Source organism: Erpetoichthys calabaricus, chromosome 10 (assembly GCF_900747795.2).
Source record: "Erpetoichthys calabaricus chromosome 10, fErpCal1.3, whole genome shotgun sequence".
Lineage (NCBI taxonomy): Eukaryota > Metazoa > Chordata > Cladistia > Polypteriformes > Polypteridae > Erpetoichthys > Erpetoichthys calabaricus.
In genome coordinates this window covers 154,824,522-154,837,752 of record NC_041403.2, presented here as the reverse complement: position 1 = coordinate 154,837,752, position 13,231 = coordinate 154,824,522, and the positions used below count along the sequence as shown (strand labels likewise).

Sequence of the window (13,231 nt, the reverse complement as noted above, 5' to 3'; positions counted from 1 at the left end):
CTGAGCCAGGCTCTCAGACTCACAGCACATGTTGCACAGCAAATGTGAGGCGCCAATTCCTTGTCTTGATCACCAATTTTGCAGCGGAAATACAAATGATAAGCTTTCTTCACAAGAGCAGTCATCTAACGTCTCTGAGGTGCAAGTGTATATTCGCCAGAGATATAGCAGAATGTATCGCGGCTGTTACGAAATTGACGAGACATCTCGCCCGACACCAAAACATCTATAGCATCAAGCTTACTTACTGTTATATTACTACAGATACTATACTTTACTATACTGATATTATACATACACACTGACTATCTACAGTGCATCCGGAAAGTATTCACAGCGCATCACTTTTTATACATTTTGTTATGTTACAGCTTTATTCCAAAATGGATTAAATTCATTTTTTTCCTCAGAATTCTACACACAACACCCCATAATGACAATGTGAAAAAAGTTTACTTGAGGTTTTTGCAAATTTATTAAAAATAAAAAATTTGAGAAAGCACATGTACATAAGTATTCACAGCCTTTGCCATGAAGCTCAAAATTGAGCTCAGATGCATCCTGTTTCCCCTGATCATCCTTGAGATGTTTCTGCAGCTTAATTGGAGTCCACCTGTGGTAAATTCAGTTGACTGGACATGATTTGGAAAGGCACACACCTGTCTATAAAAGGTCCCACAGTTGACAGTTCATGTCAGAGCACAAACCAAGCATGAAGTCAAAGGAATTGTTTGTAGACCTCCGAGACAGGATTGTCTCGAGGCACAAATCTGGGGAAGGTTACAGAAAAATTTCTGCTGTTTTGAAGGTCCCAATGAGCACAGTGGCCTCCATTATCCGTAAGTGGAAGAAGTTCAAAACCACCAGGACTCTTCCTAGAGCTGGCCGGCCATCTAAACTGAGCGATTAGGGGAGAAGGGCCTTAGTCAGGGAGGTGACCAAGAACCCGATGGTCACTCTGTCAGAGCTCCAGAGGTCCTCTGTGGAGAGAGGAGAACCTTCCAGAAGGACAACCATCTCTGCAGCAATCCACCAATCAGGCCTGTATGGTAGAGTGGCCAGACGGAAGCCACTCCTTAGTAAAAGGCACATGGCAGCCCACCTAGAGTTTGCCAAAAGGCACCTGAAGAACTCTCAGACCATGAGAAAGAAAATTCTCTGGTCTGATGAGACAAAGATTGAACTCTTTGGTGTGAATGCCAGGTGTCACGTTTGGAGGAAACCAGGCATCGCGTATCACAAGGCCAATACCATCCCTACAGTGAAGCATGGTGGTGGCAGCATCATGCTGTGGGGATGTTTTTCAGCGGCAGGGACTGGGAGACTAGTCAGGATAAAGGGAAAGATGACTGCAGCAATGTACCGAGACATCCTGAATGAAAACCTGCTCCAGAGCACTCTTGACCTCAGACTGGGGCGACGGTTCATCTTTCAGCAGGACAACGACCCTAAGCACACTGCCAAGATATCAAAGGAGTGGCTTCAGGACAACTCTGTGAATGTCCTTGAGTGGCCCAGCCAGAGCCCAGACTTGAATCCGATTGAACATCTCTGGAGAGATCTTAAAATGGCTGTGCACCGACGCTTCCCATCCAACCTGATGGATCTTGAGAGGTGCTGCAAAGAGGAATGGGCGAAACTGGCCAAGGATAGGTGTGCCAAGCTTGTGGCATCATATTCAAAAAGACTTGAGGCTGTAATTGCTGCCAAAGGTGCATCGACAAAGTATTGAGCAAAGGCTGTGAATACTTATGTACATGGGATTTCTCAGTTTTTTTATTTTTAATAAATTTGCAAAAACCTCAAGTAAACTTTTTTCACATTGTCATTATGGGGTGTTATGTGCAGAATTCGGAGGAAAAAAATGAATTTAATCCATTTTGGAATAAGGCTGTAACATAACAAAATGTGAAAAAAGTGATGCGCTGTGAATACTTTCTGGATGCACTGTATATTAACCAAATGAGCAGGATCGGCGTATGCAAGCCATCTTTATAACATGCTGAGACAGTATTAAGCTCGTTCAGACCTGCCCAGGATGTTAGTTTCCACAGAACAGCTTCCAACCTGGCCTGATTCCATGCCTGGACATGCCCAGGCTGCACAAACCGTTGTTGATAAGTCACTTACGGGAGCGAAAATGTTTGGATACAAATATAAGAAAAAATCATGACAACGGTACGTGATGGGTAAATTTTGATGTGATATTCGTGATCAGCACCAAAAATCTATAAGAAATACCCAACAGTGTTCAAGAAGTAAAAACTGTTGTGCAGTGTAATTAAGAAAAGGGTTAGAATGAAAACCTGCAGCCACTGTGGCCCTCCAGGACCGGAGTTTGAAAACCCTGCTCTACTTAGTTAAGTGCGCTAATGGATCAGTCAGGAAACATACAAACGTGGATAAAATAATAGAAACACCTAAGAAATTAATATTAGCCTGTCCATCTCAGGATGCGAACACAAACACACCCACACACACACATACATGGGCCAGTTTTAGTAATGCCAATCTACCTAACCTGCATGTGTTTCAACTTCTCCAGTTTCCTCCCGCAGTTCAGATAAATTGACGTCACTAAAATCGGCCCGTGTGTATGTGTGTGTGCGTGTGTGTGTGTGTGCACCCTGAGATGGACTGGCCCTCTTCTCCAGGGTTTGTTCTAGCTGGGATAGGCTCCAGCCCTCTCTCCCCAAGTCTGGATTAGGCCGGTTATCAAAAAAAATATCAAAAAAAATTAGGGTTAGGGTTAGACGATGACATGACATGACTCTGAATAGCTGCTTTGACTTTATGTTGCTTAAAGCTGCTTTTAATGATGTTTGCTTTTTGATATCACATTAAAAAATATTTATTTTAGTCATATATTAAATTTAAGCTCAAAATTAACATTTTGGAATGATTTGTTGTAAATTATGCAACATATTAATATACATTGATGGTAGGGTTACTAATTATAAGATTATAATGACCTTATGTCTGTCATAAATAGCAGAATCCTGCTGTGAGCTTTTAGACATTGCAAGCCGCTTACACTGTACGCTATCTTAAGCCAGTTAAGCAAAATGCTAATTATTATATATGATGTAAAATTAAAAGAGGTTGTTGTCTACCACAAGCAGGCACCAAGGGAGAGTGGGAGTCAGAAATCCATAAAAGGATAAAGAGAAGCAGACTAAAACAGTAATAAGACAAGGAAAAACAATGTGGGTGATCTTCCAAAACAATCTGTCTTATGCTAACGAGGAAGTGAGAAGCCCCTTAATTTAACATCACGTCTTCAGACATCCCGATCTAAAGAAGCCGTCTCCTTCACCCAGCTCTGCCTACACTCCGACATGATGAGAGTTATCTGACTTTCCTCTCATATAAAGAAGCCAAAAATCGGCTTCCGTGATTTATGTATTTATTTAGGTGAAAGCGGCTTTTTCAGTAGACAGATTCTACATTTCACGCCTTCATGTTTTTTTTCGGTAATTTCCACAGGACAGTCTCCCTTCCAGTTAAGACAATTTGCTGGAAACTGATTTCTTCCTTGAATTTTTAATAAAAAAACACTCAGAAGTAAGTCAGCCAGAGCTGTATTTAACACTTTTTCAAAGCCTGAGCACACCACAATAGGAAGTCATGACCTCAGATCCTTCAAAGGGGTTTTGTTTGTCTATCAAAAACAACCACAAAGGGATAGAAAAAGACCGAAAAAATAAAATAAAAAAATGGAAGCGATTCAGCACTGAATAGAAATAAGCCCATTACTTTAGGCTGACCCTGCTAGCCCCAAGTCCTTTGAGTTTAGGAGGCAGCCCCATTAACAACTGCACCTCTGCTTGCGACAAAAGATAGTTAACAAAGACTGCGTAAAGGCTGGCAGCGGGAGACTGGGTTTAAATCATGACCTGTGCACAGACTGTGTGGACGGTTTGTGCTTTCCCCTGTGTTTGCGTGGCTTTCTTCAGGGTAGTGCAGTTTTCCTCAAACATCCTAAACAAGTACAAGTTATGCAAACCGGTGCTTCTAAACTGGAAGGGAGTGTGTGTAGTGTGTGAATGTAGTGATGCCAGGGGAGAAAGTTGAGATTTTGGGTTTGGGATGAGGCACTGTGACTGTTGGGGGTCTGGCTCAATGAACCCTTATCTCTTCAGGGAGTCTCTCAAACCAAACACTGTTGGTAATGTCTTCCCCCTTCCATCCTCACCATGTTCTACAGAGGCACCATTGAGAGTGTTCTGACCAGCTGCATCACGGTCTGGTATGGCAACTGCAACATATCCGACCGCAAGCGCCTGCAAAGGATAGTGAAGACAGCAGAGAACATTATTGGGGTGCCTCTCCCTTCACTGCGGGACATATTTTACAAATGCAGTGTCCGCAAGCATTGTGCAGGACCCCTTACACCCCTCACATGGACTTTTCACACTTCTGCCATCCAAGAGAAGATACTGCAGCATCACAGCCAGATCTGCCAGGATGCAGGAGAGTTTTTACCCCCAAGCTGTTAGACTCCTTAACACCAGGCTGCCCCCTGGGACCTTCCACACGGCCTCAACCACCTCGAAAAGCAGAACTTTTATACATGTGAGCCACTGTCCTGTAAAGACGAGTGTGCATGTGGAGAAGAACTGAAAATCTCCTACTGACCTTTAAGGATTTTGACACTCTTGTTATCCTTCTGCTGTGAAACATTCTGACCTGTCATTGTTTACACGTCTTAAACAACTATTACCATACACTGATCATTTCTGTATTATCTATATCTATTATTTATTATTTACTTATTATATTACATATCTTACACATCAATATTGCTGCTACTTCTTTGTCTTGTCTTTGCACAATGTCTTGTCTTGTTTGTGTTTTAATTTTAATTTAAATTTTAATTCTATTTTTAAATTATTATTTGCACGTCATGTTGTTACACTGTGGACCCTGAGCTTCACAATTTCGTCTATCTGTATACTTGTATATGGTTGAGATGACAATAAAGTTCACTTTGACTTTGACTAATGTAACCGGATGAGCTGGACAATGAGGACACCAAATGACACCTCAAGGCTGTGTGCTCAATCTATTACTGTTCACACTACTGACTCATGACTGTGCAGCAACGCACAGCTCTAATCACATCATAAAATTTGCCAGTGACAAGACTGTGGTGGGTCTCATCAGCAACAACAATGAGTCAGCATACAGAGAGGAGGTGCAGTGGTTAACAGACTGGTGTAATGCCAAAAACCTGTCTCTGAATGTAGACAAAACAAAGGAGATGATTGTTGACTTTAGGAAGACTAAGAGCGACCATCTGCCACTGAACATTGATGGCTCAAACTGTGAAGGTCGTCAATAGCACCAAATTCCTGGGTGTCCACCTGGCAGAGAACCTCACCTGGTCCCACAACACCAGCTCTTTAGCCGAGAAAGCCCAGCAGCGGCTCTACTTCCAGCGTAGGCTGAGGAAAGCCCATCTTCCACCAGCTACTCTAACAACATTCTACAGAGGAACCATAGAGAGCATCCTGAGCAACTGCATCACTGTCTGGTTTGGAAATTGCATGGTCAGGGATCGCAAAGCCCTATAACAGATAGTGAAGACAGCTGAGAAGATCATCAGTGTCTCTCTTCCCTCCGTCATGGACATTTACACCACACACTGCATCCGCAAAGCCACCAGCATTTTGAATGATCTAATACACCCCTAACATTCACTGTTTACATTCCTGCCATTGAGAAAAAGGTACCGAAGAATTCGGGCCCTCACCTCCAGAATGTGTAACAGTTTCTTCCCCCAAGCATTCAGACTCCTGAGAACTCATGGACTGGACTGATATCTGATATATGTGTTCTGTTCTGCAATGCTGCACATGTTTGCACATTTGACTCACATGCACCTTGTTATATATTATGTGTCTTTATGTTATGTGTCATGGATTCTTCGTTGTCCTGTGTTTTATGTAGCACCATGGTCCTGGAGGAACGTTGTTTTGTTTCACTGTATGCTGTACTACTGTATATGGATGAAATGACAATAAATACTCTTGACTTGACTTGAAGCAAGGGGAAGGTGCAAAGTGCAAACAGTGCTTTTAATTAAAAAAAAAAAACTCAAACAAAAATCAAAACTAGTGTCCACAGTGCAGGGTTCAAAATGTTCCACTGCTATAATCTCTCTATTATAATAAAAAAAATACTGGGACGAGACGAGAGTTTTTAGTCTGGGACGAGACAAGACTTTTTCAGAGCGATACTTTCAAGTCCCGAGAGATGAGACTTGATAATGAGTCAGACATAACGCTGAGGCAACACAAATGGAAAATTCTTGAATGACCAAGCCAGTCACCTGATTTAAATCCAACTAAGCATGCCTTCCATATGCTGAAGAGAAAACTTAAGGGGACAAGCCCCTCTGAAACAAATAGGAGCTGAAGATGGCTGCATTTGAGGCTTGGCAGAGTAAGACCCTCAGCACCTGGTGACATTTATGAATCACAGACTTCAGGCTGTCATTGCGTGCTTTAATACAGTGCCCTAAAATTGGGGGACCATGTACTAAAAGTGTTGTCATTTCTACATGTTGTGAGTGAAATGTATACAAATCCCCTTAAATGAAAATGTGCAATGTTTCACTTTAATCACAATATCTGAATTATCCATTGTGGACTATGGCCGGCCGTTTATCCAGGCCAATACCCCCACGCCGCTAGATGGAGCCCTTCCGACAGCATGGAGGTGCCCCAAATTCCAGCAGGGCATCATGGATATTGGAGTTTTCCTTCACAGCCCTGCTGGATACCATGGGGGCCGCAAGGGGATGCTGCAGGGAGGCTCAGAGACTTGTATTTGCCCTATAACCCGGAAGTGCGTCCTGGTCACAGGGACAGAGGAAATGACGTGCTTCCGGGATGAAGAAAAGAAGTTTTCACATGACCCGGGAGTGTTATAAAGTCACATGGACTGAGGGACAGAAACACTTCCGGGTCAAGAAGTATAAAAGGACTGTGGGAAATCCCAGTAGACGAGCTGAGCTGGGTGGAAGGGTAGCAACGTGTCTGGGAGAGTGGAGGATTATTGATTATTGTGTATTGTTTATTGGAGTATAGTGGAGTGGAGGGTGCTTTGTGCACATTTATTATTAATAATAAAGTCATTTTGGACTTTTATCTGGTGTCTGACGTGGTGTCTGAGGGTTCAAGGGAGTGAGAGCCCCCCTATCTATCACACCATCCATCCCACTATATCCTAACTACAGGGTCACGGGGGTTTGCTGGAGCCAATCCCAGCCAACACAGGGCGCAAGGCAGGAAACAAACCCCAGGCAGGGCACCAACCCACTGCAGATATCTGAATTATTTGATTTGTAAATTTATACTGTGTAGCAAAGGAGTAAATCAAGGAAAAATGTGTCTTTGTCCCAAACATTATGGAGGGTACAGTAGATCTGGCCTTTCTCCATATAATGAGGAATGTTTGATTGCTTTTATAAGTTGGATGAACTGTCAAATCTCACAGCGAGTCACGGCGATATTTAGGGTACTGCTTAGAAACTGGCTTAAATCTCTAATTTCAGATGCTATTTTAATGTTGGACTGCGGTGGGTTGGCACCCTGCCCGGGATTGGTTCCTGCCTTGTGCCCTGTGTTGGCTGGGATTGGCTCCAGCAGACCCCCGTGACCCTGTGTTCGGATTCAGCAGGTTGGAAAATGGATGGATGGATGGATTTTAATGTTGGATGGACTTCATCTGACATGATCTGATAGAGTGGAAAACCAGAAGGGAGACTAAACATCTATGTGAATGAGCAATGATAAAAAAAAATAATCACATTATAAGTAGTACTAAATGTGTAATCAAACCATTGAAATACAGACTGAATTTGTCCACTTTACTGCCTAAGGAGATAAATGACATCATCCTGGTTAATGTTTAATTGTTCATAAACAGAAATTATTCAGTCAGTTACTAACACTTTAATGATGAATCATTCTGACCCTGGAAAGGATTACAAAAACCCTCCGAAGCAGCTCTCTTTTCTATGATGTGAACAATAAGAGAACTCTTTTGCTCGGGTTTGCATAGACTGCCGATAAGCACCATAAGCAGAGCGCTTCCTGGTGATGTCTCCCTTAGCCCACACCTTCTGTGTAACAATGCCACTACACTCCACCCATCCACTGTGCAAATCTTGCCGACTACACCAAGCATTTCTCGTGGAATCACACCACCGTCCATCTCAGGTCACACATTATGAATCATGGGAACTGTTTGTCATCATCTGTGAACCCACAATGTCTGGATTGCAAAAACCCTCCGAAGCAGCTCCCTTTTCTGCACCGTTAACAAAAAGAGAACTCTTTTTCCTCAGTCGTGAAGGGACAGCCTATAAACTCTGCAAGCAGATCACTTCCTAGTGACGTCAACTGAACTCTCTCTCTCACTCACTCAGTCAGTGCCACCTTACTGTACAGGCCATCCATCTCCACACTCCACCCATTCATTGTGCATATCCTGCCGACTACGCTAAATTTGTTTTTTTTGTGTTTAACTGCACCATAATCCATCCCAGGTTTCACATTTTGTACTGTTGTCATCTACGAACCCTCAAAGTCTGCATTACAAAAGTTGTCAGAAGCAGCTTCCTTTTCTGTACCATAAGCAATAAGAACTCATTTTTCCCGAGCCTTGCATTCATATTGCAAAACGAATAAACTTTCCTGCAAAATATACTTCTTTGCAAAATAAATAAGCTTCCACTATCATCTGTGAACACGTTTTTGTCGAGCTAGTACTCACTGACAAAATGTCAGAGTCTATTATGGTTGGTTCACTCACGTCAATGTCAACATGTTTTAATTGAGGCCATTGTGATTATACAATATTTCATTTTTATTCATGACTGGGCAGAAGTGGTAAGTTCCCACGAATCATACTGGGTCTTATCCTGAAACATCGAAAAGTCGGGTTTTCCAGGATACTCACCTTCTGACCTTCAAGCCAGCCATTTACTTGCAAATTTCTAGCATATCCTGCATGCGTGAAAGGTTTTGGACAAACGTACTCTGTGGTTGTGCACATCGTCTGGTATATGAGGATTAAATTACACACGTTCAGCTGTTTTAAACAAAATTTATCCACAAAAAGCAACTCTTTCATTTATTCAGATAGAGTGTGGCCTGATTGTACTCTTCTGTTTTTGTTGTAAGGATAAAGCCCATATGCTACAATTATTTTTGAAGGAATGAGTGCTATTGTTTGATATATATATATATATATAAATATGAATGAAGGCTAAGAATTCAAAGTCCTAAAAAAATAAATATGATCAAAAACAGTGGAGTGTGCTTAGAATTCACCTGCTTATGATTTTCCTCTTCTGCCTGCAATTCTAAGACAAAATCTGTTGGCAAGTTTGAAAGCCCCCTATTTCACCACTTTACACCATGTTACTAGATAATTAGGTCCAAGAATTAGCACTTTGATTCAAGGGAAATTTTTTTTTTTTTCCAGGAGATTTGTAAAATTTTCTCTTAACAAGCTTTCCAGTTGAGACCCTGTACTTTTTTTGAAGAACTAATTTGAATGTAGCAGCAGGCGCTAACTTTAATTATTCACATCAGAAGCCTGAAAATTCTTACAGGTCTCCTTTTAGTTCATTTAATGGCTCAGACGTTTCAGATTTTTGGAGTAATAATGACAACTTCATATTATGAAACTCTCAGAAGCGCCATGTGGTCGCACTATGTGTAGGATTGTTATAGGCACCCTAGGTGCCCCAAAACCACTTGGCACCAAAATCTGACGATTCCTTGCCAATCTTATCTATGTTTTCCAGCAACAAATACAGTAAATAAGCACACCCTGGATCAGATCCATCTGTTTTTAAAGGGAATTCTTGATACAACAACGTTCTTCATGAAACCTGCTGTACTATTTTAATGTAAGGTATTGTCAGGTATACTTCCCCGAACATAATCATACTTTTATAAAGTACCTTTATTTTACATAATTTTGCAGAACATATCCTTTGTAAAAGTGACAATGACAATAAAAATCTATCTATCTATCTATCTATCTATCTATCTATCTATCTATCTATCTATCTATCTATCTATCTATCTATCTATCTATCTATCTATCTATCTATCTATCTATCTATCTATCTATCTATCTATCTATCTATCTATCTATCCTGCCTACTATACTAAAATATCTATCTATCTATCTGAAATCCTGTTTTCACTTTGCCACCATGGGTTACTGAGAACTAATTCATTCATTCATTCATTTTCCACTACTTATCCGAAACCAGGTTGTGGGGACAACAGTGAGACCAATATGTCCTTTTCTCCACCCACACTTGCCAACTCATACTATGGGATCCCAAGGTGTTCCCAGGCCATCTGGGAGATATAATCCAACTACTTTATGTTAGGAAAAAATGATCTTAAAATGATTATAGCACAAGATTGCACTGTAATAAACTGTGAAAAAAGTGAAGGGGTCTGAAGAAGTCTGAATCCAGTGTATATCTGATGTGAGTGTCTCTAGTTTTCACCTTGCTGATGTCACTCTGCAGGCTTTTCAATGGACGCCAAGGGATTACCATTCAGAGCTACAGCACAAGATCTGTTCTCACCGTGTCCAACATGACAGAGGATCATTATGGAAACTACACGTGCGTCGCAATCAACAAGCTGGGAGCTGCCAATGCCAGTGTGCCTCTAATCTGTAAGTCAACATTACCTGAACTATCTCCTTTTGATTATTCTTGTGTGTGTTTAGTTCAGCTAAACTGTAAACTAATGATTACTCATCATAAGACAAGCAATACTTACCATTAATTTGAATTATCTCTGATGATAAACAGTATTGTTAACTGTGTTTATATGTCTTAATCATTGGGATTGCTTACAGATGATATCTTCTCAGTGTTCTGCATGTAACAACTAAAGTAATTCCATTGTGTCTGTCCCAGCAGACAGCTGTCTTTGGAGGCGCTATATTTTGGCTTCACTAAGTCTGTGTTGAATTTTTGTGTTAAGTGCTTTGACTGTAATAAATGTTTCCAGTTGTGTGGATTATTTTGAGTTAAAGCCACAGCAATCAAGTTGTCTGTTTGTGAGTTGTACCAGGTGATCTACCCAGTTGTGTGACATGGAATTCATATTTTTATACAAGTTTTAGTTACAGTTTAAGGGCTTTTTTTATAACATTAACAAATATGTTTCATTGATAATAAAACCTTTATTTGCAGATTATGAAGTACTGTGAATTTCCATGGTCACATTTTGCCAACAGGGCACAAGGTGATGTAGCAATTAACACTGCTGATTCACAGCTCCAAGGTCCTGGGGCCAATTCTTGGCCCAGGAAACTACTGTACACCCAATAATATTATTAATACTACTGTATGGATTTTGCCTGATCATCTTATGCTTTTTGAGATAGTTCTGGGTACTTATTTCTTCTTACATCCCAAAAACACGAAATGAGTCCAGTTAATTTGTGTGAGGATGAGTGCTCTGCAGTAGACTGTCATTCCATCCATGATTAGTCCCTGCCTTTGCTTTTTTCTTGTGATCAAATCTTTAATTTGAGTTCAGTAAACAAAAACAACAACCGATAATCACAGAAAAAATCGGGAGTGGTCTGCCCTAGACTTCCTTGTATACTCAGATATGGGGATGGATATTTGAGGAGTAAACCGCAAGACTATGATTATATTTTATATTATGTACATTAAAGAACCATCAACAACAAATCAATTCAAATTAAAAATACATTGAACAATTATTATACAAGTAAAGTTGAATAAACTGGACTCTGCAGCTGCATGAATAAAAAAGTACCACTTCTGGTTAGCGGAAATAGTTCAAAAGCTGATAAAAATCTACGTTTTGTACCTAATACTTGTATGCAAAATTTGGTTGACCTAAGTGAAAGTGTACTCAACTTATTGTGTTTACATACACACACACACAGACAGACAGACAGACAGACAAACAGACAGACAGACATTATTCCAAAAATGGTATTTTCGGACTCAGGGAAGTCTAAAATGTCGAGATTCATTAAATTCTCGAAAGCAATTTTTTGGACGATTACAATACTTTCCCTATGAGAAAGTAAATCGGACTCAGGAAGATCTAAAACGTCGAGATTCATCCAAATCTCAAGGTCAAATTTTTGGACGATTACAACATTTTCCCTATACAGTGGAACCTCGGTTTGCGAGTAACTTGGTTTACGAGTGTTTTGCAAACACGAGCAAAAATTTTTAATAAACTTAAACTTGATAAACGAGCGAGGCCTTGTAGTACGAGTAGTATGTATACGCTTTGTCTGCTGAGCGTTATGTGATCACAACTGAGCTGATGGTTCTTCTCTCTCTCTCGTTGAGGGATTGTGGGCAATCGTCTCCTATTCTCTGTCTGAGTCGACGTGCCTCATTCATATAGTCAACATCCGTACGAGTGTATACTGTTTACTGCAGCATTAGCATTGTGACTGTGTGTGCATGCGCACGTGCGTGTGTGTATTCGCTCGCGCATGTGTGTGTATGTGTTTGTGTATGTTCGCTCGCGTGTGTGTGTGTATGTGTGTGTGCATGCGTGCGCTCGTGTGTGTATGTGTGTGTGTGCTCGTGCGCGCATGTGTATGTGTGTGTGCTCATGCGCACGCACGTATGTGTGTGTGCTCGCGCACACGTGTGTGTTGTGACGTACGAGTCCCCGTCTTGCACCCTAAAACACGAAGCTGAGTCTCAGTACTTTAGCAACACCAGCTTTATTCAGCTTGAAACAGCAACAGCGCGGTTATTTATTGTAGCGGGATCTGCGGCTCTCCTATACACAGACACAGCAGTCAGGCCGGGCCCTGCGCATTTATAATGTTCCTTGTTCCTTGTATCACCCATCGACGGCAGGCACTCATAGCATGTTCACGATCTTTTCAGATTCGCTTTTACGGTTAACTGCTACAGCGCTGAGAGCCTGCGATTGCTTTGGGACGCTCTTCCGCGTGTCGTCCCGTTGGGTGCAATCCCACAAGAGTTTAGAAACTCACTCACACCAGCCATGATTCTTTTCAAAGGTAAAGTGCAGGTTAATTTGTTTTATGTATTTTTACTTTATATTTTGTATTAATCATTTTTATATGAATAGTTTTGGGTTGTGGAACAAATCATCTGAGTTTCCATTATTTCTTATGGGGAAATTCACTTTGATATACGAGTGCTTTG

The 13,231-nt window shown here is 41.1% G+C and overlaps 1 protein-coding gene across 1 annotated transcript in view; it reads left to right on the top strand.

Annotated features, from left to right (window-relative positions):
* The window catches only part of negr1 (neuronal growth regulator 1), a 782,727-nt gene that overhangs the window by 664,640 nt on the left and 104,856 nt on the right, over positions 1-13,231 (top strand). The window contains exon 6 of the mRNA XM_028812146.2: positions 10,568-10,719. Within this exon, the coding sequence (XP_028667979.1) occupies positions 10,568-10,719 (152 nt within the window). The remainder of the gene's footprint in view (positions 1-10,567; positions 10,720-13,231) is intronic.